This window comes from Anomaloglossus baeobatrachus, chromosome 4, assembly GCF_048569485.1.
Source record: "Anomaloglossus baeobatrachus isolate aAnoBae1 chromosome 4, aAnoBae1.hap1, whole genome shotgun sequence".
Taxonomy (NCBI): domain Eukaryota; kingdom Metazoa; phylum Chordata; class Amphibia; order Anura; family Aromobatidae; genus Anomaloglossus; species Anomaloglossus baeobatrachus.
Window position 1 is genome coordinate 405993991 of NC_134356.1, and position 25099 is coordinate 406019089.

General features: G+C 46.6%; 1 protein-coding gene across 3 annotated transcripts in view; it reads right to left on the bottom strand.

Moving 5' to 3' along the window:
- The window catches only part of TASOR2 (transcription activation suppressor family member 2), a 135026-nt gene that overhangs the window by 27786 nt on the left and 82141 nt on the right, over window positions 1-25099 (bottom strand). For 2 of the 3 annotated variants that reach the window (XM_075345339.1, XM_075345338.1), the window contains exons 14-18: window positions 23622-23864; window positions 20753-21277; window positions 12628-12972; window positions 360-3647; window positions 107-232 (exon numbers count right to left, since the gene is read on the bottom strand). In XM_075345339.1, the coding sequence (XP_075201454.1) occupies window positions 107-232; window positions 360-3647; window positions 12628-12972; window positions 20753-21277; window positions 23622-23864 (4527 nt within the window). The remainder of the gene's footprint in view (window positions 1-106; window positions 233-359; window positions 3648-12627; window positions 12973-20752; window positions 21278-23621; window positions 23865-25099) is intronic. The other variant, XM_075345340.1, reaches the window with a different exon arrangement.

The following is a 25099-nucleotide window of genomic DNA, read 5'->3' on the forward strand; positions in this document are numbered from 1 at the left end:
CTGCTATATACTTTAAGTGGCGGGGCGGGGTAAATCAGCACATATGAAGACACACATTGGGGCTCGGGACCCTGATGAATATATATTTAGTCTACCCTTTACTTACCTTGTTTATGCAAGAAACTACATCTTCATTTTTTATCATGACTAAAAGCTGATGAGATTCATAGTGTTTATTATTCAAGAAGTCGCATGGATCAGTGGGAATATGACCATCCTTTACAAGTAAGCTCTGTGAAACAAAACATTTTTCATGTCAGCTCATGCACACATATCAGGGGTGACTATATCCCCTCAAATCTCTCCAATCCCCTGTATTGTGTTTATTAAAAAAATATACATATTGATATGATAATTACCTTAGCCAATGAGATGAAATCCTCATCATCAGTTCCATATATGTAAAAATACATTTTTTGCTCAGTCGCTCTTGCAACGGTCTGTAACCTTGAGTGGAGACTTGTACACAGATCTGATATCATGTTCTTAACAGACTGAGATTTGGAGGAAACTGGTACAGATGTTCTTGTCTGCTGTCCACTCTCCTCTGCTAGCTGAGTGGATGATGATCTATCTGCTGCAGTGATACCCAAGCCAACACTATTCAACTTTAAGTGATTGGACTGTACACACTCATCAAGGATGACCGAGATGTCAGAATTTGATTTATCCGATGTAGCTTCATACCTTAACCGACTGAAGTGAAAAGGAGAATATCGAGTTCTCGCTTTTCTTATAGTCCTTGAACAAGTAACTGGTTCTTCCCATAATTCATCTTCATAGTATGGTGAACTATTGTAAGTGTATGGGTGCCTACTGTCAGACCTCCTAAAGTCTGTCCTGCGGTATGGGCAACGAACAGTGATAAGAAGAGGGTTTCTACACTTCATTGTAGGATGTGAACAGCTAGGAATCCTAGAATCAAACATAGTTTGGAAATGAGGTCCATAAATGTACTTATCTGTCGACGACTTTCGTAAAATATCCTTTAACTTACAAGTAAACCTTAGATTTTCCATGTCAAGAGTGTTCTGAGTAAGATCATCTGACGCCATTCTGTTTTCAAAGAAGACATGGTCCAAGTCAGTCCTAGAACTCTTTTTGTTGATTGTCCTTGTAGCCCATCCAGGGTCTTTAATATTCTTAGTTACAGTAACATTCCTATGATTTGTCTTCCTGTTGCATTCACGATCTTGGAGATGCCTTGATATATTTTCATCTGCTTCATACAGACCACTATTTGAATCAGACTGCTCTCTTAAGGACTTTTTTGTCCTCTTTGGGGTAGTCTGTTCTTGGGGACATTTTGCTTCCTCCGGTAATAAACTGGGAGGCTCAGGAATAACTTCTTGGAAATGTTCTTGAGGTAACAGAGGTTCTGTATACGAACGTATATATTCGATATCTTCATCAGAAGGTTCAGACCAGCGATCATACTGTTCTTTACTTATACTGCCTGTGTTTACTATAAAGCAAATATCTTGAAGCTTTGGAGATGGATCCTGCTCAATGCTGTCAGATACATCTTCAAAACATGGTGATATTAAGCAGTTATCTTGAGGAGGCATCACTTCTTCAAGGAACTCTGGTTCAACAGTATTTACATTAATAATTACAAACTCTCCTGGTGAAGAATTATCTATTATAGATTCTTCTGCTTCAACATCGAAATTCTCCATTGTATGTTCTTCTGCTTCAAAATCACAATTCTCCATTGTAGGTTCTTCTGCTACAACTTCACAAGTCTCCATTGTAGGTTCTTCTGCAACAACATCACAAGTCTCCATTGTAGGTTCTTCTGCTACAACTTCACAAGTCTCCATTGTAGGTTCTTCTGCAACAACATCACAAGTCTCTATTGAAGGTTCTTCTGCTACAACATCACAAGTCTCCATTGTAGGTTCTTCTGCTACAACATCACAAGTCTCCATTGAAGGTTCTTCTGCTACAACATCACAAGTCTCCATTGTAGGTTCTTCTGCTACAACATCAAAAGTCTCCATTGTAGGTTCTTCTGCTACAACATCACAATTCTCTAATGTAGGTTTTTGTGCTACAACATCACAATTCTCCATTGTAGGTTTTTGTGCTACAACATCACAATTCTCTAATGTAGGTTTTTGTGCTACAACATCACAATTCTCTATTGTAGGTTTTTGTGCTACAACATCACAATTCTCCATTGTAGGTTTTTGTGCTACAACATCACAATTCTCCAATGTAGGTTTTTGTGCTACAACATCACAATTCTCCATTGTAGGTTCTTGCGCTACAACATCGCAATTCTCTATTCTAGGTTCTTGTGCTACAACATCACAATTCTCCACTGCAGATTCTTCAGCCTCAATATCACAATTTTCCATTGTAGGTTCTTCAGCCTCAACATTGTAATTCTCCATTGCAGGATCTTCTGCTTCAACATTGCATTTATCATTTGCAGGGTCTTCAACGACACAATTCTCCTTTGAAGGTTTTTCAACCTCAACAACATTACAATCCTCCATTGTGGATTGTTCAGCCTCAACATTGCAACTTTCCATTACTGGTTCCTCCGTTTCAACATTGCAATTTTCTACTGCAGGGTCTTCAGCCTCAACATTACAACTCTCCATTGCAGATTCTTCAACATCAAGATTCTTTAAAGTGCTTTCATCTTCCCTATGTGGAAGTACACTTTTTGCATCATTCATGACTTCATTTTTTTCATTTGTGAAGCCATTGATACTGTTTTCATCTCCAGACACCACATTTTCAAAACTAACCTGATGACCAGCTACGGACCCTAAGCATATACGCTTTAATTTTGACAGGATTTCTTTTTTATTGCTACTTGAACTCCTGCTGCTGTGTGTTGATTCTTTGACACTTCTGGTTGATTTGACAATCGGACTGGCATCTCCAGTGAGGTCAAGCTGCTGTTTTTCTTCAGATGGTTGTACAGAATCCATTTCACTGTATCTTCTCATTAACTGATCACTGAAAGAACTTGGAATATGTGAATACAGATCTGTTTGATTGGAGTCATTGATATCCGAATCGCTATCCAACGTGTCCTTGCTTGTTCCTAAGCTTACATTTTCATTTACAACATCTTGACTTGTAGGAGATTCAATTTTTGTAGATAAATCATCAATTTGTATTTCTTTGGCAGCTGAACCAGACAGGTCAACCTCATTCACAGTCCCCCCTAAACATGAGCTATTCTGTATCTTTTCTACATCGAGCGGTGCCTGAGATACAAGACGATTTTGGCTTTCAGCTAACACGTCCTTGTGAGCGTGCTCTTCACACTCCATAGTACTTATTTCACTTCTGTCTTCTATGTCAAGGTTTTTAAGTGTAGAAATGATTGCAATGGCATCCAATTCAATGGAGTTGGCAGTAGCTGATAAGGGTTCATTTTCAAAACATGCTTCATTGTGAGGTTCCCCTGCTTTCTCATGAGTGGAAGAATCCTCTTTTGTAGATGCCTCAGATAGGCTTTCCTCCAAATTTTGGTTCATATTCTTTGATGCATCTGATTCTTTTATTCCTTTATCTGTGGCTGTTACATTGGAAAAGTTGGCATTGCCATCACGGAAGCGAGATTGGTCAATGTTCTGAGTGAGGCATGGCTTCTCTGTTGCTTTGTTTTTAGGTTTTTCGACCTTTAAAAGAAACAAGACAATTTTAAAGAATACAATTTCAACAGTAATTAACAGTGAATGTAGATGGATAAACAACAAACACATCTCTAAAAATAAAAAATGTTAATAATGTTCACCTGGAACAAACAGTTTCCATACATTACTTTGTGATCTCAATTTTATAGATTGTATTAAGGTTAAACACCTAAGGGGTATTTCCATCTGTAAGACAACAACTACCACCACCACCACCATAATCTGTACTTTAAAATTTAATTGAAAAACTGAAATCTTTGCACTTACAAAAAAAAAAAAAAAAAAAAAAAAACAGACGAAAATAATTTGGCTGCACACCCTTATGGCTATGTGCCCACGCTGCGGATTTACCGCGGATTTTGCCGCGGATTTGCCGAAAATCTGCAGCAGCGGCACTTCCAAGCCATTTCAATGGCATTTTGGAAATGCTGTGTCCATGCTGCGGATTTTTCCGCTGCGGATTTGCCGCGGATTTTGATGCGGAAAAATCTGCAGCATGTCAATTATTTGTTGCGGATTTTGGTGCAGATTTGGGTATAGAATGGGGAAAAAAAAAAAATAAAAAATCCGCATCAAAATCCGCGGCAAATCCGCGGGTGCGGATTTGCCGCGAAAGTCGCGGATTTTCATGCAGAAAAATCCGCAGGTACATTCTACCATGGACACATAGCCTAATGAAATTGTAATTTATAACAGCATTCAGTCTCTTTCTTGGTAGGAGTCTATTGGCATGGTACATCTACTGTAGAATTGGCAAACTTTGCACATTCTGCCAAATCGTGAGGGTATTTCCAGTGTTTACCTCTTTTCAGGTTAACCCACAGATTTTCAATTGTATTAGAGTCTGGGCCATTCCAAAACTCTTCTAGCAGAGAAATTTTTGTTGTTGATTTGGAAGTATGCTTAGGATCTTTGTCGTGAAATTCCTCTTCAGCTTTTTAGCAGAAGACTGAAGATTTTGATGCAAAATTCACTTTGTTAAACCTTATAATTCCCTCCACCATAAAGCCTAAGCTCCAGCTGACGAAAAACAGCCCTAAATCATAATGCTGCCTCCACCAAGCTTCACTGTGGGTATGGTACTCATTTGCTGATTCACAGTGTTAGCGTTGTGCCACATATTTTCGAATGTTAAAAAATTCAACCTTGGACTCAGCAGACTAGCTCTTATATGAAACTGGGCCGCAGGGCAGTATTCCAGCAGTCAAACAACTCTAAACACACCTCCAAGATGACCACTGCCTAAAGAAAGTGAGGCTAAGGGTATGTGCGCACGTTGCGTTCTGGCGTGACAAATAAAAAGCAGTGTTTTTTCACTGCATGTGCGTTTCAAAAAGCATGCAAAACGCTGCGTTTTGGATGCATTTTGAATGCAGAATGGATGTGTACTGGATGCTTGCTCTCCCACAGAGAGGAAAAGCATCCAAAACTCACAAAAGTAGTGACATGTTGCTTTTTAGAACGCATCGATTGTCAAAAATTTGGCATCCAAACCGCAACGTGCGCATGGAATTTGCTTAACCCTTTCAGCCTCGGGGCACTTTCCGTTTTTGCGTTTTTGTTTTTTGCTCCCCTTCTTCAGAGAGCCGTAACTTTATTTTTCCGTCAATCTTGCCATATGAGGGCTTGTTTTTTGCGGGACAAATTGTACTTTTAAATGAAACGATAAGTTTTACCATATGGTGTACTGGAAAATAGCAAAAAAATTCCAAATGCAGAAAAATTGCAAAAAAAAGAATTTTGTTTACTTACCGTAAATTCTTTTTCTTATAGTTCCGTCATGGGAGACCCAAACCATGGGTGTATGCTACTGCCCCCGGAGGACACACAAAGTTACTACACTCAAAAACGTGTAGCTCCTCCCTCTTAGCATATACACCCCCTGCTAGCCAGATCTAGCCAGTTTACTGCAAAAGCTGAAGGAGGACATCCACTCACAAGTAGAGACAGAGTAAAATCCGGAGGAACCGGAACCTCAGTCTACAACAATAACAGCCGGTGAAGACACACGGAACAAGAAACCTGCCAATAGGCAATAGGGAGGGTGCTGGGTCTCCCATGACGGAACTATAAGAAAAAGAATTTACGGTAAGTAAACAAAATTCTCTTTTTCTTTATCGTTCCTTATGGGAGACCCAAACCATGGGACGTTCAAAAGCAGTCCATGGGTGGGAATAAACAGACAATTGAGAAGCAGGCAAACCTAACTTCACAAATGGGCGACAGATGCTGGAAAAATGCGTCTGCCGAGCCCACGTCTGCCAGAGCATGAGCATGCCTTGGGTAGTGCTTCGAAAAAGTATGCAGACTAATTCGAGCTGCAGACTGACAGACCTACTGAGCCGTAACCTGGTGCCTGAAGCCCAAGAAAAAAAGGCGCCGACAGGTCTGACGAAATGTGCTCTGATCCCCGGTGGGGAAGGCACTTGAGTACACTTGTAAGTCTCAGAAATGGCTGACCTAAGCCAACGATCAGGGTCGGCTTAGATGCCGAGAGACCGCTACGCTGACGAACAGTCAGCACCAGAGAGGTGCACCGTCTAATAACGGCGGTGCGAGACACGTAGATCCGGAGCGCCCGCACCAGATCTAGGAAATGCAACGCTTCCTCAAGCGATGAACAGGAGCCGGACAAAAGGAAGGCAGGAAAATTGCCCCGGATAAGGTGGAAGCAGTAACCGCCTTAGGGAAAAAGTCCGGAGTCGGATGAAGACCACCTTGTCTTGATGCAAAAGACCAAAAAAGGGGGTGACTCCGAGGGAGCGCAGCCAGAACTCTCTGGCGGGAAATTATAGCCACTAGAAAGACTACTTTCTGTGAAAGACACAACAAAGAAACCTCCCGAAGACGGCGCAAAGGGGGGTTTCCGGGAACCGTGAGGACCGGATTAAGGTCCGAGGTCTCCATAGGCCGCCGGAAGGCGGAATGATGTGAGATGCGCCCTTAAAGGAGCGCACCGGAGCCAGCCGGACGATACGCCGCTGGCACATACTGACAGAGCCGAGACCTGTCCCTTAATGAGGGATAGTCCTAGCTGTAGACCGGACTGTGGAAGGGACAGGAGGGTCGGCATGGCCAAAAAAGGTCAAAGGACACTTTGGAGCTCGAGTCAAGTGGAGATGACTTCAGGAAGGATATCAGAAGTCGCTAAGACCCAGGACTCAAGAGCTACGCCGTCAATCTGAGAATCCAGAATTCTGACGGGGAAAAAACGGACCTCTTGAGAAAAGGTCTGAACGGTCCGGAAGATGCGAAGGCAACCCAACGGACAGAAGGAGCAGGTCAGAGTACGAAGCCTGCTTAGGTCAGTCTGGAAGAATGACCCGACGGCCCCCTTTACCGATCTTGCACAGGACGCTGGACAAGAGGAAGAGGGTGAAATTCGTAAAGAGACAAAGCTGGGATCAAACATGAACCAGTGTGTCTACCGAAAACCTGAGGATTGTGGACCACGGTAGGACAGCTGAAATAGCCTGCCTCGTAGTTTTCACATCTAGGATGTGGACTGCGGATACGGTGGACTAGGAGTCCCTTGTCCACAGAAGGATGTTGAGCCGCCATGATTGCCAGGCGGCCGAGTGTCCCGCCTTGGAAGCTGGTGTAGGAAAACGCTATCACGTTGTCCGACTGGACTCGAATGTGCCTAGCCGCCCACAGATGGTGAAGGCTTAGAGAGCAAGAAATACAGCCCTGAATTCCAGCACATTGATCCAGAGGGCTGATTCGGACAGAGTCCAAGCGCCCTGCGCTCCACGATGGAGATATACCGCTCCCAAGGCGGATAGGCTATCCTGGTGAGGATTACCCGGAACGGGCCAGAAAAGGAGCGCCCCTGAGACAGAGTGGCCAAAGCCACCACGGAAACGAGCCCCTGGTCTGTGGCGAAGCCACCACCCCGTGGGAGGAGTGAGTTCGCTTATACAGCGGAAAACATCCAGTCTCAGAGGACGCAGGAAAAACTGGGCAAGGAACCGCCTCCATTGACGCCCTGAGAACCTCTGGTTCGAAGTCAGAGTGGACTTGGACAGAAGACAAGCCACCCGATAGGTCAGAGTGGCGAGAGTGAGCGAAGCACTCTGCTAAGAGTCAGCACTGGATGAAACCCCGACAAGAAGGCCGTCCAGGGCTAAAAATGACTGCCAACCCCTAGGGGGGCAGGACCCTGATCACAGCTGCCCCAATGAGAATACTCGAGGGGCCTTGGCTAACCACAAGGGAAGAGCCACGATTGGACCACTCCGATTGTCAAAACGTAGTCAACGCTGGTGTGAAACTGCGATTGACTCCTGCCGATAGGCATCTCTGATGCCGATGGTTGCTAGGGAATCGCCTTGGGGTCTTGATTGATCCGGTGAAAAAAAACACACGGAACAAAACCAAGACTCAATGTGAAAACGGCACACCTGGCTATGCTTGAAAGCTAAAGATCCAGGTCGGAAGGCACCGCCCTCTTCGGGGACTAGGAATAGATTTAAGCAAAAATCTCAGAACCGTTCCCAGACGGGAACCGGTACAATTACTCCATCGGCCTGCCAGAAATGCCACGGCCTTGAGAAGGCGGCGGCCTTGGAGCAGGGAGGAGATGACAGAGAAAATCTGTTTGGCGGGTGGACAGAAGTCCATCCTGTAGCCAAGGGAGATATAATCTCGCCCCCACTGAACGGAGACGTGTTAGAACCCTACGTCGCCACGTGGAGAGAGCCTGCCACCGACCGAGGAGGTTGTTGGCGTGGCTAATTAGCTCGGAGGAAGCTGACTTAGTGACAGCATCTCCTGCGGCCTTCTGAAGACGCAGCTTCGAGCTATTTGGTTCTATGAACCTAGGCTGAGCTAGAGGACGACCAGATGGAGGAACGGAAACCACCGAAACCTCAACTGATTCCTGTCCTGGACAGGTTCCCTGATTTAGGTTTGTGGCAAGGAAGAATACTCCCCGCCAAGAGCTTCCTTAATTTCACTCAGTTGGTTCCGAGGAAACTGGTCCCACCAAGGGGGAGCCCAGCAGGGAACCTCCATAGAGGCATCTGCCTTCGAAATCCGAAGCCACAGGAGCTTGCGGATAGCGAGGAAGGTAGCCCAGATCACCGCCGTGCGGCGTCCAGCATGGCAGATCTGGTATAGGATGAAAGAACTGAGCTTGGAAGTTCAGGCAACCGTTTTGGCATAGAGTCCCTGTGCATCTCCTCCAGAGAAGCAGAGAAGGTACAAAAAAACCGCACTGCTGTAAGCTGAGGAGAACGAAGCTCCTGCCGTCCCCATACCGAACTTGGCCCAAAGGACAACCGGGCGGACCGCAGAACCGTAGGTGAGGAGCCATCAGCCACTGACATAACGGCCCGGGCTGAGCCACCTAAGGTGAATGAGCCCACTACTTGACCACCATTGGTGGACAGGGGAAATCCAGTCCTCAGAAGCACGCTTCATGGGAAACGACTGTCAGAGCGGACCCTGGGCTTGGTCACAGGGGCCTGAAAACTGGAGAGGTTAAGGAACACACGTTGTGTTCACCTAGCTAAGGTAACACCGGCGGATTGAGGTCCAGTACAAAATTAATGTACCGTAGGATCCATATAGAGGTGCCGTCAGCCACTGATACAACTATCCGGGCTGAAGTCCAGATACCGGAGTGGCTACCCTTGGCGAATGAGTACACTCCTAGACCACCTCAGATGGGAGGGGGAGACAGGCAGCAGAACTCCGCTGTGGGGTCTGCAGGATAGGCTGTGGGCTTGGACGCGGCGGGCTGAAAACTGGAGTGGTTAAAGAATACACTCCTCGTCATGTTAAAGGCATAGTGATGCATTTCTGCCAGCGGGGAACACGTCCCTGATCAGGCGGATGGAGGTCCAGTACAAGAATAATGGACGAAATCCAATCATTCGCATCTGCGTCACCTACGGACGGATCAATGTACATCAAGTAGCGTCCGAGCCCGTGGTAGAGACATCCTCCTCGTCCAGCGAGTCAGCCCGTAATCGGAGCTGCGGGACGGGGAGGACAGGGGACCCTGCGTCTCCCTGTCAGGAGGACGGGGTCCCAGAAGGAGAGTCCCTTGTGAGCTTTGCTGAGCGAAGCAGAAAAACGCCTGAGAAGGGGGCTGCATGCTCAGCAGATGCCGGGACAGCCGACCCCTGGAATAGGATTCCTACGGGGGTCAGCCACCGAAACCGGAGCAGCTGGAGGGACCATGAATGAGCTCCCATGTTATGAGCTCGGTAAGGCCGTACAAGACTACCTGCAGTGGATAATAAAAAACAGCCTGCAGTCTCGCTCTGTGACATGCTGCAGAGGTGGGGGCTCTGTCTAGAATGGCTAGAATACCCAAGTCAGAGGTTCAGCCTGGGGAGAATCCCGGCTGAGGCATCTTGCCACTATCCACCACATAAGAACCGTTACAGTGTGTCGGTTCAGGCAATATGAGCTTACATGCAGAACATGTAGTGTACAGCCTTGGAGCTTTGCTCCTAGTGTGAGACATGCTGCTGAGGAGGAGATTCTATGATGAAGAATTAACTCCTTCAGAATGCCCTGAGAGTGAATAAAAGTGCACAACCAGAGGTTGTGACTTATCAGGCCGCTATTATGAGTGCCCTCCGGATTCCAGGCCTGGACCCCCAGCCAGATATTCACTCCCTCTGCACTGCAGAGCAGCCAGCGCCGACCAGAGTACTGAGACGCTGAGAAAATGGCGCCAGAGTGAGGGGGGGGGGGGCGGGGGTTAACCCAGGAGCGGGAATCGGAGGGCGAAGGAGATGTACAGGGGAGGGAATCATCTCCTCAAAAAGGAGCGTCCTCCTCTGTGCAGAGCGGCCGGCGGGCGGCTCTGCAGTGTCCCCCTGCATGACTGACATGCAGGGGAACGAAAACGAAACTAGGCCGCGGCTGAAGCCGGGGCCTAGAGTTATACATGCGGCCGAGAATCAGGCATCATCGGCGCGGTTCCCAGTAAGAAACCGTGGAACCGGCCGGAAACACAGTAAAAGCAGCATTATCAAGCATCACTGTCCCCCACAATAAAAAGTGCCCCACATTGCAGAAGGACCCTCTGAATAACGTCTCTATACTTAGCTTTGAGACGCAGGGCCCAGTCCCTGGTGGGGTGGGGGTCCAGTGCTCCTTCCAGCAGGGTCCTGCACAAGGGCTGCGGATGGAGGCCGGTCTCCTGCAAGGCAGTGAGAACCGTGTTGGCTCCAACTTCAAGCCAGAGCCCCTAAGGGATGGTGAAGGAGCGCGGCATGAAGGGCTCCTGCCCTGAAGTCAACCTTAACAGCACCGCCGCCAGGGGGGTGAGAAGGGACATGCCGGGAGTCCAGTGGACCCGCTTTTCTTCCAAATCTTTAGAAAAAATGAAAAATCAAAAGAGAATGCATGTGTGTGTGTGTGATCCTCCTGACACAAAGCAAAAAACTGGCTAGATCTGGCTAGCAGGGGGTGTATATGCTAAGAGGGAGGAGCTACACGTTTTTGAGTGTAGTAACTTTGTGTGTCCTCCGGGGGCAGTAGCATACACCCATGGTTTGGGTCTCCCATAAGGAACGATAAAGAAAAAGTGTGATGGCACAATAGTTTTTGGGATGTTTTATTCACGGTGTTCACTATAAGGTAAAACTGATGTGTGGGTATGATGCCTGAGGTCAGTACGAGTTTGTAGACACCAAACATGTATAGGTTTACTTGTATCTAAGGGGTTAAAAAAATTCACAAGTTTGTCCAATAAAAGTGGTGCACGTTTTGCACCATTTTCCGAAACACGTAGCGTTCTTATTTTTTGGGATCTATGGCTCAGTGACTGCTTATTTTTTGCGTCTCGAGCTGACGTTTCTAATGGTACCATTTTTGCGCAGATGCTACATTTTGATCGCCTGTTATTGCATTTTGCGTAAAACTTGCGGCGACCAAAAAACGTAATTTTGACGTTTGGAATTTTTTTGCCACTACGCCGTTTACCAATCAGATTAATTGATTTTATATTTTGATAGATCGGGCATTTCTGAACGCGTCGATACCAAATTTATTTTTTATTTTTTAACCCTTTAATTTTCAATGGGGGGTGATTTGAACTTTTAGGTTTTTTGTTTTTTATTTTTTAACACTTTTTTTTCACTTTTTTTTTTAATTTTACTAGTCCCCCTAGGGGGCTATAGCGATCAGCAATCCAATCGCTATTATTTATCTGCTGATCACAGCTATACAGCTGTAAAGAGCAGATACAGTCACTTTCTTTTTCCCTCTGTTCCGTGCCGAGGGAAAACGAAAGTGAAACATCATAGCTGCAGGAGTCATCACATGACCCTGTCCTACGATGGCAACCACCGATAGTCACGTGATCACGCACGTGACTTCCGGTGGGGGCGGCGGTAAGTAAAAAACATGGCCGCGCGCATTTAGATCTTGCTGCCAGACTTTGGCAGCAAGATTTAAGGGGTTAATGGCCGTGGGTGGAAGAGATTCCACCCGCGGCTAGCAGGCACACGTCAACTGTTGAAAACAGCTGATGTGTGCAGGGGGCGGGGCTTAACGGGACACGCTCCATGACGGATATATCCGTCCATGGTCGTGAAGGGGTTAATTGTCAGCCTTTGCTGGGGACGCACAACGCATGCATTTACGCTGCAGTTTAAAACGCTGCATAAATGCATGAAAAAAATGCAACGTGCGCACACAGCCTAAAGGTGCTGGAATGGCCAAACAGACCTAAACCCTATTGAGCATCTATGGGGCATCCTCAAACGGGAGGTGGAGGAGCGCAAGGTCACCAGCTCCGAGACGTCATCATGGAAGAGGATTCTTGGGGCTCGTGTAAAGCTCTAGTGAACTCCATGCACAAAAAAAGTTAAGGTAGTGCTTGAAAATAATGGCGGCCACACAAAATATTGACTTTGGGCACAATTTGGCCATTTTTTTTGTTGCCAAAAAAAGAACACCAAACGTTCAAATGAAAAAAAGAAAAAAGTGCAGTACCTACCTTGTTTAAGTCATTTTCATCAAGTTCATGTGTATTCTTTGGTTCCACCAGATTTTCTGACTCATTGGGTATGTCTTCCATTGCTGTTTTCTGTGCATCGTCAGATCCAACAGTGTTACTTTCCTCAGTGCAATTACTGTCATAATCCACACGCTTAGAAAGGTCCAATACTTCCGTCTGTGGTTTAGGATGACTTCTAATGTTTTCTGTGTGATCACCAACCTGACGGAAGTCTTCTTCACTGGGTAACTCTGATTGGGAGTGTGCATCAACACTTTCAGAAGTTGAATTGTTTTCTGTACCAACATGAATAATCTTTGAGGCATCTTTATAACACTTCAGCGCCTACAATAAGACCAAACACCGTATTAGTGACTTAAAATGTATTGAAATCCTTGGGCTTAGCAGTCAAGAGGGTGGAATCATTCTGACATTGACAGCTTTATTTGTATGATAACTAATCAGGACTACCTTATTGACTCTTAAGCAAAGCTGTTAACCCCTTAACGACTCATGACGTACTGGGTACGTCATGCATCGTGTGCCGTTAATAACCGCCCCCTGCAGTGGACAGGCCGCGGCGATGCGCGCACATATCAGCTGTTTTCAACAGCTGATGTGTGCCTGCTAGTCGTGGGTGGAATCGCTTCCACCCGCAACTGTTAACCCCTTACATCTCGCTGCCAAAATCTGGCAGCGAGATGTATATGCGCGCCGCCATTATCCTGACTTACCCCGCCCCCATCGGAAGTCACGTGACTTTCGGTGGTTGCCATGGTAGCACAGGGTCATGTGATGACGCCTGTAGCTATCATTAGTCATTTACTCAATCACGGAATACAGCCGGCATTGAAAGTAGAGCACCATATCTGCAGTTCTCAGCTCTGTAACTGTGATCTGGAGATATGGCAGAGCGATCAGATTGCTGATCACTATACCCACTTAGGAAGACAAGTTAAAAAAAAAAAAAAAAAAAAAAAAAAGTTTAAAAAAAATTAAAAAAATAAACCTAAAAGTTCAAATCACCCCCCTTTCACCCCCAATGAAAATTAAAATGTTAAAAAAAAAAAATACACATCGGGTATCGCCGCGTTCAGAAATGCCCGATCTATCAAAATATAAAATCAATTATGGTAAATGACGTAGCAGCAAAAAAAATCCCAAACGCCAAAAAAGAGAATTTTGTTACTTACCGTAAATTCTTTTTCTTATAGTTCCGACATGGGAGACCCAGACCATGGGTGTATAGCTTCTGCCTCCGGAGGACACACAAAGTACTACACTCAAACGTGTAGCTCCTCCCTCCTAGCATATACACCCCCTGGTAGCCAGTCCTAGCCAGTTTAGCGCAAAAGCTGAAGGAGGACATCCACCCACAAGTAGAGACAGAGCAAAACCCGGAACAACCGGAACCTCTGTCTACAACAACAGCCGGTGATAACACACGGAACAAGAAACCTGCCAACAGGCAACAGGGAGGGTGCTGGGTCTCCCATGTCGGAACTATAAGAAAAAGAATTTACGGTAAGTAACAAAATTCTCTTTTTCTTCATCGTTCCTTATGGGAGACCCAGACCATGGGACGTTCTAAAGCAGTCCATGGGTGGGAATAAACAGAGAAACTGAGAAGTAGGCGAAACCTAACTTCACAAATGGGCGACAGCCGCCTGAAGGATGCGTCTGCCCAAGCTCGCATCTGCCCAAGCAAGAGCATGCACTTGGTAGTGCTTCGAAAAGGTATGCAGACTAGTCCAAGTGGCAGTCTGACAGACCTGCTGAGCCGTAGCCTGGGCCTGAAAACCTAAGAGGCACCGACAGCTCTGGTCAAGTGTGCCTTGATCCCCGGCGGGAGAGGCACTTGAGTACACTGGTAGGTATCGGAAATGGCCGACCTAAACCAACGAGCCAGGGTCGGCTTAAATGCCGAGAGGCCCTTACGCTGACCAGCGGTCAGCACAAAAGAGAGGTGCACCGCCTAAGAACAGCGGTGCGAGACACATAGATCCGGAGCGCCCGCACCAGATCCAGAGTATGCAACGCCCTTTCAAAGCGATGAACAGGAGCCGGACAAAAGGCAGGCAGGGAAAATGCCCCGGTTAAGGTGGAAGCAGCAACCACCTTAGGGAGAAAGTCCGGAGTCGGACGGAGAACCACCTTGTCTTGATGAAGGGGGAACTCCGAAGAGAGTGCAGCCAAAACAGAGACTCTCTTCAGGGAAGTTATGGCCACTAGAAAGACCACTTTCTGTGAAAGACTAAACAAAGAAACCTCCCTAAGAGGCTCAAAGGGGGGTTTCCGGAAGCCGTGAGGACCGTTAAGGTCCCAGGGCTCCAAAGGCCGCCGGTAAGGCGGAATGATGTGAGATGCGCCCTGCATGAAGGAGCGCACCTGGGCCAGCCGGGCGATACGCCGCTGGCACAACACTGACAGAGCCAAGACCTGTCCCTTAAGGGAATTGAGGGATAGTCCTAGCTGCAGACCGGACTGTAGAAGGGACAGGAGGGTCGGCAAGGCCAAAAAGCCAAAGGATACTTCCGAGCTCGAGTCATAGTGGAGATGACTTCAGGAGGGATACCAGAAGTCGTCAAGATCCATGACTCAAACGCCACGCCGTCAATCTGAGAGCCGCAGGTTCTGGCGGAAAGACTGACCTCGTGAGAGAAGGTCTGGACAGTCCGGGAGATGCCATGGCACCTCTACGGACAGACGGAGCAGGTCAGGGTACCAAGCTTGCCTGGGTCAGTTTGGAGTAATGAGAATGACCCGACGGCCCTCCTTTCTGATCTTCCGCAGGACTCTGGGCAAGAACTAGAGGGTGAAACACGTAGGACAGACGAAGCTGGGACCAAACTCGAACCAGTGCGTCTGCCGCAAAAACCTGAGGATCGTGGAGCCACGGTTTGACGGCTGAGACAATCTGCCTCCCAGTTTTCCACGTCTGGGATGTGGGCTGCGGATATGGTGGACTAGGAGTCCTCCGTCCACTGAAGAATGCGATGAACCTCTAACATTGCCAGGCGGCTGAGTGTCCCGCCCTGGAGGTTGATGTAGGCAAACGCTGTAGCGTTGTCTGACTGGACTCGAATGTGCCTGGCCGCCAACAGATGGTGAAAGGCTTAGAGAGCTAGAAACACAGCTCTGATTTCCAGCACATTGATCCAGAGGGCTGATTCGGACAGAGTCCAAGTGCCCTGCGCTCCATGGTGGAGATATACTGCTCCCCAGCCGGATAGACTAGCATCTTGGTGAGGATCACCCGGGATGGAGCCAGGAAGGAGCGTCCCTGAGACAGAGGGGCCGAAGCCACCACTGAAACGAGCCCCTGGTCTGTGGCGAAGCCACCACCCCGTGGAAGGAGGAAGTCCGCTTGTTTCAACAGCGGAAAATATCCAGCCGCAGATGGAACTGGGCAAGGGAATCGCTTCCATTGACACCACCATCTGATCCAGCACCTGTATTAGGTGCCTGATGGAACGACGTCGACCGCCAGCGGAGGGACTGTTGTTTGACTAAGGGCAGCTTCACAAGTGCCGACAGAGTCTCGAATTGCGTCCCTGGGTATGTGAACTTCTGGGTCGAAGTCAGAGTGGACTTGGACAGAATGACAAACCACCCGAATTGGTTAGAGTGGCGAGAGTGAGCGAGGCACTCCGCTAACAGTGTGCACTGGATGAAGCCCAGACTAGAAGGCTGTCCAGGACAAAAGGATCACTGCCAACCCCTAGAGGTGCAGGACCGCAATCACAGCTGCCCCGACCTTGAGAATACTCGAGGGGCCGAGGCTAACCCCAAGGGAAGAGCCACGAATTGGACCACTCTGATTGCAAAACGTAGCCAACGCTGGTGTGAAACTGCGATTGGCACATGCAGATAGGCATCTCTGATGTCGATGGATGCTAGGGAATCTCCTTGGGTCATTGATTGATCGCAGAGACTCCATGCGAAAATGCCGCACCTGAACATGCTTGAGAAGCTTGAGATCCAGGTCGGAAGGCACCGCCCTCTTCGGGTACTAGGAATAGATTTAAGCAGAAATCTCAGAACTGTTCCCAGTTGGGAACCGGTACAATTACTCCAGTGGCCTGCAAGAATGCCACAGCCTGTGAGAAGGCGGCGGCCTTGGAGCAGGGGGGAGTTGACAGAAAAAATCTGTTTGGCGGGCTGGATAGAATTCTATCCTGTAGCCGTGGGAGATGGTATCTCGCACCCACTGATCGGAGACGTGTTAAAAACATACGTCGCCAAAGTGGGAGAGCCTGCCACCGACCAAGGACGTTGCTGGCGTGGCCAAATAGCCAGGAGGAGGCTGACTTAGTGGCAGCATCTCCTGCGGTCTTCTCGTGCGCCATTTGGGTTTACGATCCTTGGCTGAGCCAGTGGACGAGGCCGAGGGCTTAGAGAACGATCAGATGGAGGAACGAAAAGAACGAAACCTCGACCGATTCCTGCCCTGGACAGGTTTCCTGGTTTAGGTTTGTGGCATGGAAGAACTCTTCCCGCCAAGAGCTTCCTTAATAATTTCATCCAGTTGTTCCCGAATAGTCTGGTCCCAGCAAAAGGGAGCCCAGCAAGGAACTTCTTTAGAAGCATCCGCCTTCCACTTCCGAAGCCACAGGAGCCTGCGGATAGCGAGGAAATTAGCCGAGGCCACCGCAGTGCGGTGAGAGTCTCCAGCATGGCAGACATGGCATAGGATGAAAAGACTGAAGTCTGGAAGTTAAGGCAACCATTTCGGGCAAAGAGTCCCTGTGAGGGAATGCATCTCCTCTAGAGAAGCAGAGATGGCTTTGAAAGCCGCACTGCTGCAAAAGCTGGGGAGAACGAGGCCCCTGCCGCCTCCATACAGATTTGGCCAGAAGGACAACCTGGCGGACAGCAAAGCCGTAAGTGAGGAGTCATCAGCCACTGATACAACGGTCCGGGCTGAGAGTCTAAACACCGGAGGGACCACCTTTGGTGAATGAGCCCACTCCTTGACCACCTCTGGTGGAAGGGGAAAACTGTCATCAGAACCACGCTTTGGGAAGCGTTTGCCAGAGCAGACCCTGGGCTTGGTCACAGTGGCCTGAAAACTGGAGTGGTTAAGGAACACACTCCTTGTTCTCTTAGGCAAGGTAAACTGGTGCCTTTTTGCCAGAGAGGGTTGCTCCTCTGATACTGGCCGATTTGAGGTCCAGTACAGAATTAATGTACAGTGGGATCCTTAGAGAGGTGCCGTCAGCCACTGATACAACTATCCGGGCTGAAATACTAGACACCGGAGAGACCACCCTTGGTGAATGAGCCCACTCCTTGACCACCTCTGGTGGAAGGGAGAAACAGTCATCAGAACCACGCTTTGGGAAGAGTTTGTCAGGACAGGCTCTGGGCTTGGTCACAGTGTGCTGAAAACTGGAGTGGTTAAGGAACACACTCCTTGTTCTCTTTAAGGTATACTGATGCCTTTCTGCCAGAGGGGGATACTCCCCTGATACAGGCGGATTGAGGTCCAGTACAAATATAATGGACGCAATCAAATCATTAGCATCTGCATCACATTCGGACAGATCAATGGTACATTAAGTAGCGTCCGAGCCCCCAGTAAAGACATCCTCCTCGTCCAGTGAGTCAGCTCGTGAATCAGAGCTGCGGGACGGGGAAGGACAGGGGACCCTGTGTCTCCATTTTAGGAGGACGGGGTCTGAGACCAGATGAAGAGTCCTCTGAGAGCTTTGCTGAGCGAGCCGTAGCAGCAGAAGCGCCCTGAGAAGGGGGCTAATGCATGCTCAGCACCACCGGAGCAGCTGGAGGGACCACTGATGAGCCTCCAGGCTGAGGGACCACTGTGTTTGTGTGCTCAGTACAGGCAGTACGAGTCTACATGCAGTGCATATTAAGAACAGCCTTGCAGCCTTGCTCTGATGTGAGACATGCTGCAGAAGTGGGGGCTCTGTGAGGGAATGCATCTCCAGAATGACCCCCAGCAGAATATATATAAACAGAGAATATAAGCAGCTGCACAACTGGAGGTTGTGGCTTGCCAGACCGTTTAACATACATTTCTGTGCCCTCCAGTCCCCCAGCCCAGGCCCCCATTTGTCACAATGTGGTATCTCTGTGCCCATGCAGACATTGAGAACGCTGAGAAAATGGCGACCGGAGCGAGGAGAGGGGGCGGGGCCTACTCTGAGAGCGGGCAAATGAGGTATACAGGGGAGGGAATCTTTCCTCAGTGAGAAGTGTCCGTTCCCTGTGCTGAACAGCCGCTGGGCGGAGCCGCACTGTCCCACTGCATGACTAACATGAAGGGGCAGTGAAACCGAAACTAGGCCTCAGGCGAAGCCGGGGCCTAGATTTAAACATGCGGCCAGCGTGCAGGCACCATCGGCGCGGTTCTCCAGTGAAAACTGGAGAACCGGCCGGAAATGTTACCACAGTCATATAACACACTCCCCCCAATAAATAAAGTACAAGGGACCCCTGGAAAGACCACTTTCTGTGGTAAAAACGTCTCAATACTTAGCTTTTGAGACGCAGGGCCAGGTCCCTGGGGGGGGGTTAAACGCTCCGTCCGGCAGGATCCTGAAAAGGGCTGCGGATGGAGACCGGTCTCCTGCAAAGCAGTGAGAACCGTGATGGCTCCCACTTCAAGCCAGAGCCCCAGGGGATGGTGAAGGAGCGCGGCATGTGAAGGCTCCAGCCTTGTAAAATCAACCTTAACAGCACCGCCGACACAGTGGGGTGAGAAGGGACATGCCGGGAGTCCAGATTGGGCCCGCTTTTCTTCCAAATCTTTGAAATCCAAAAAATCAAAAATCAGAGAATGCATATGTGTGTGTGACCTCCTGAACACAAAGCATTGAAACTGGCTAGGACTGGCTACCAGGGGGTGTATATGCTAGGAGGGAGGAGCTACACGTTTGAGTGTAGTACTTTGTGTGTCCTCCGGAGGCAGAAGCTATACACCCATGGTCTGGGTCTCCCATAAGGAACGATGAAGAAATTACGTTTTTTGGTTGCCGCAAATTTTGCACAAAATGCAATAACAGGCGATCAAAACGTAGAAACTGCGCAAACATGGTACAGGTAAAAAAAGTCAGCTCGAGACGCAAAAAATAAGCCGTCAAAGAATGAGAACGCTACGGGTTTTGGAAAATGGCGCAAAACGTACGCCACTTTTTTTGGACAAGCTTGTGAATTTTTTTTTAACCCCTTAGATAAAAGTAAACCTATACATGTTTGGGGTCTACAAACTCGCACTGACCTGAGGCATCATACCAACACATCAGTTTTACCATATAGTGTACAAAATATCCCAAAAACGAGTGTGCGATCACACGTTTTTGCAATTTTTCCGCACTTGGAATTCTTTTGCCGTTTTCCAGTACACTATATGGTAAAACTTATGGTTCCATTTAAAACTACAACTCGTCCCGCAAAAAACAAGCCCTCATATGGGAAGATTGACGGAAAAATAAAAAAAGTTACGGCTCTCGGAAGAAAGACGGGGAAAAAAATAAAAATGGAAAAACGCAAAATGCCCGGGGGCTGAAGGGGTTAAAGGTAAAGAACAAAGCAGTAAGTAATGACCGGTCCCCTCTAGAGTGCAAGCACTTTAAACCAACACTGTAAAATTTAAAATGGCATGGTGTTAAAGCCTAGGACCAAGCGTCATAATTTTATAACGCTCTGTCTTTATCTGTATAAGTTATCCCCACCTAGGAGTACTCTGAAGAATCCAGGAACATTAGGGTTGTCCGCAACAAATGATGGAAGGAAGTATTTTCACAGCTTGCGTTATACTGACCTTTAGGCTGGGGCCACACGGGGCACTACTGCGAGGCTCGCATGAGGCTCGGCTCGCATGAGGCTCGGCTCGCGCTGGCAGCACAACAGGAGCCGAGTGTCATGCGAGTGTGCCTGCGTCTGAGGTCCGACCCTGCGAGCGGAGTGCTGCGGAGGGGAGGGAGGGATTTCTCTCCCTCTCTCCTCCATAGCCGGCTATTGTGATTCTCGCTCTGCACGCGCGGTACATCGGTTTACCGTGAGTGCAGTGCGATTTTTCTCTAAATTTTAAGGTAAATAATACAGAAAACAAAAAGAAGAATAGTGTTTATAGCCATTATAGTGCTACAATGAACATTACCTCTGCATTCATCATAGGATCCACGATGGTAGAGTTCTTATCCATACAACGCTCAGCATCCACGTCATTACGATCGGATGGACTTTCAGCAATTTGCTTTGTCAGCTCATGATCCTTTACTAAATTCTTGGCTTTATTATTTTCAGAACATCGATCCACAGAAAGCAGATTCTGATTGGTAATGTCCGTATTTAAGTCATCTGTAGTTGGAATCTCAGGTCTGTGAATAGTATTGCTTACTACAAAGGAATATTTTTCATTCTTGTCAGCAAATTTTAGCTTGGAGGTAGTTACATGGCTGCCCAGAGAAATTGGTACCATTGTTACATCATGTAGACTGAAAAAGTCACTGAGCTTATGGCTTGTGTGTCCAACAAGGTCACTTTCTTTAACATTTCCATCTTTGTCAGTGACATCACGGCTTACAGTTTTACTAAAGTTAGCTCGTGGGCCAGGGGACTTCTGCTCTTCATCTATGCCGAAGAAATTTCTGAAATATTTATGTTCAGTTTCTTTAGATTTTTCCTAGGATTCACAAAATATACAATTCATAGATCAGAAGAGGGTTGTGTGTGGTATTTATAAACAGCTGATGTATAAACAGCTTTTACTCTTTAGTGTGTCCTTGAAAAAAAGTTTCACGTAAAAACAAAAACACAATGTGACTTCAAACAAAATGTAACTATTTTTCAATTAAAAAAAAAATAGATTCAAATTGTAAAATTGGGCCAGAATTTGAGCATATCATTAGTGTTGAGTGAGTAGTTAGCGAGTACTGTCCGCTACTCGCATATTCGTTACAAGTAGCGGGCGTAATGCAAGTCAATGGGAAATACTCACTAAGTAGTGAGTAACCCGAAAGCCATACCTTTCGTGCGAGTAGCGAATAGTACGGCTTTTAGGTTACTCGCTACTTAGCAAGTATTTCCCATTGACTTACATTGTGCCCGCAAACGTAGCGAATATGCGAGTAGCGGACAGGACTCGCTAACAGCATAGCGAGTACAAACAGTTAACTACTGGCTCTACTACTTACACCACTTTAATGTAGAAATGCGCCAGATGTCACTTTGTTATTTAAAGACTGGCACAAAAAAAAAAAAAAACTTTGAAAAGTATTAATTTATGTGCAAAGATTCTGCGATTTGTCATGTTAACACCATTTCAAAAAGCTCTGACAAAATGGGCTGAAGCGGGGGTGGGATAGGGGCGTGATGGCCTCAGTTTGTCAAATCCATGATAAGCGGTGGCGTATCTTAAACCACAATTCTTACCCCACTCCCTGAATGGAGTTAGATTTGTGAAAAGGCGCACACGGAGGCTCACTCCACTTCAAGCTTCGCCTGATTAAAGGCCACCATGCACAGACTAACACACTGCTGATATTGGGGGTTTTGCCGACAGTAATCTGTATAGGGACTTCCTGACTCTTCCCCAACAGATGATGACAGAGGAAATAAGGATCTGGCATGTCAAGTTCCACACTGCTTATCCTTTTGTTTTGGTCAAGATAAGAAACTGTCAGATGCTTGGTAGTGGCTCTCAGAGAAAACTCAGTACTCGGCAGAGCACGTGCTCCTGTGTATGGAGAGGAGTCGAGAGAAAACCATGGTTTGGCTGACCGCTATTTATCTATTTTATGGGGCCTGTAAGTTTGCACTGTCTAAATCTTGGGGAGTTTTAGGTAATATTTTACTTAAATACAGCAGTTTAGTGTTGCATATGTTTTAGGCTACATGCACAATGTCAGGCATATTTGATCATGAGGTATATGCTCAACAGTAGCACAGTGTCGATGGGTGCTGTGGCATCAGTTTACAATCGGTAACCATTGTACAAATGCGTACACAGTACAGTGTATATTTGACACCTAGTATTGGAAAGTGCAGTCTTCGAGCTTTCCTATAAAGATAAAAACACATACTGTATTTTTCAGACACAAGAAAAATGCCTGCTAAAAAGTGTGCTTGTCTTATAGTCCAGAGACGGCTTCCGGTGATGGAAGAGATCGGTGACACTGCATCCTTTCAGATTAAAAAGAGGGAACTGCTCTATGATTAGGGCAGAGCAAGAGAGCAAGCTTCCCGAACCGGAGGCTGCAGGAGCCGTGCAGCTGAAGAACGTTTCAAGTAATTCTAGGTCATGTGACTGATCACATGATATGAAAGGTCCTCCAGTTAAGTGAGTAGAAGGTCCTTCAGCTGCTAAGCTCCTCAGGACCTGATCAGGGCATACAAGATGTGGTAATATATAGTGTGCAAGTGTAAATGTGCATGTAGTAGAACTGTGTGTACATAGAGCTCTGCAACATGCACATTTCCACTTGGATATTTCCACACAGTTCTGCTACATGCACAGTTCCGTGTGTTTTAAGGTCACTGAGTGCAGGTCCACATTGATTGCAGGGTGTGAGGGTGTAGTTGCAATAAAATGTTTTTTCTCTATACAGAAGAGCAATTCCTGCAACAGGTCTATGGAACCTTTCCCTGCATGTCTATAAACCGGTCACCATAAAAATGATGTTTGAAACCTTGAACTCTGTCCTCTTTGCCTACTATGGAGAGTACAGAACTACTTTAATATACAAAGAAAAGGAGCTTTAGAGTTATTATTATGAAGAGAAACTTGTATGAAGATTTGGTGAGTATTTCATAGGCCACCATAGGAATCAATGTACATATTACACCCATGCAGCTTCTAATAGAGCACAAATACAGCCCACCATGCAGGTGTCTTAATTCAGTTCTGACTACAGTTGGTGGGCTTATTCCTGCTTACATCATACAGTTAGTGAATACACGTTGTGCACAAGTAACATCCAAAAGGCTAGTAAATACCCTGACTTATGAGACACACATGGATCGTTTACCTTTTCAGAAGAAAAAACACCAATGTCCATGTGATTCTTTGATTTATCTGTTAGTTCAGTGTTAAACAGGTTGGTGTCACCGATATAACACACAGTTGGGACATTGGAAGCAGAGATTTGGGCACCCTTGCTTGTTGGTGCCATTTTGCACGTCATACTTGTTTGAAGACTATCACTGTAAAATGCACTCTCACTGTCCTTACACATTTGGAAGTATTCACTTGCCAATTTTATATTATAATCCTGTAATGAAACATTATGCAGATTTTTTGTGCTGTTGTCAGATGTCTTACTTAATCTTATTTAAGCGGATTTCTCTATTGCTTAACAGTTGATTGGTTGTGGAATAATATGATTTCTCAATTGCTAAGTAAAACCTTACAACATCAGTGCATGCCCATTTACCTGGGCCTTTTATAGCACTCCCATGGGCACCTTCTCCTCCAATGATTTCTCTAGCAAAAGCACAAGGATGCATGCGAATAGCAGCGGTGCAACATACACTAGAATCTACCTTATGCTAGGTGTGGACATTAAATACAATCATGGCTAAAAGTGTTTGCACCCTTGAAAATTATTCCAGAAAATTAAGTATTTCTTGCATAATATTATTACAGTTCTAGATTTTTTGTCATATACATTTATTTCCTTTGTTTTTGTTTTTTGTTGTAGGTAAGCAGAATTGTGGGTAAGCAACTTTATTTCAAGCATGTGATGAACGTTCAAACTCACCTGTGGCAAGTAACAGGTGTGGGCAATATGAAATCACACCAGACAAAATAGGAGAAGTTGACTCAATCTTTGCATTGCGTGTCAATCCACTAAGTATGGAGAACAGAAAGGAGAGAAGAGAGATGGCTGAGGACTTGAGAACCAAAGTTGTTGAACAATATCAATAATTTCAAAGTTACAAGATCTCCAAAGATCTTTGTCCACCGTGCTCAATGTAATAAAGAAGTTTACAAACCATGGCACTGTAACTAATCTCCATGGACGAGAACGGCAGAAAAAAATTGAGGAAACATTGCAAAGCAGAAGAGTTCGGATAACTGTTAAGCAGCCTCAATCAGGTTCCAAGGAAATTCAAGCTGTCTTGCACTCTCAGGGCGCATCAGTATAAGCGTAAACTATCCATCGTCATTTGAATGAAATGAAACGCTATGGCAGGAGACCAAGGAGGACCCCACTCCTCACACAGTCATAAAAATGCTAGACTGCAGTTTGCCAAACTGTCAAAGTAGGGCAAAATCCTTCTGGGAAAGCATCTTATGTACCAATGAGACCAAGATAGAGCTTTTTGGTAAAGAACATCATTCTATTGTTTATCGAAAATTGAATGAGGACTACAAAGAAAAGAACACAGTACCTACAGTCAAATATGCTGGAGGTTCTAAGATGTTTGAGCGTTGTTTTGCTGCCTCTGGCACTGGGTGCCTTGACTATGTGCAAGGCATAATGAAAAACTGAAAATTACCAAA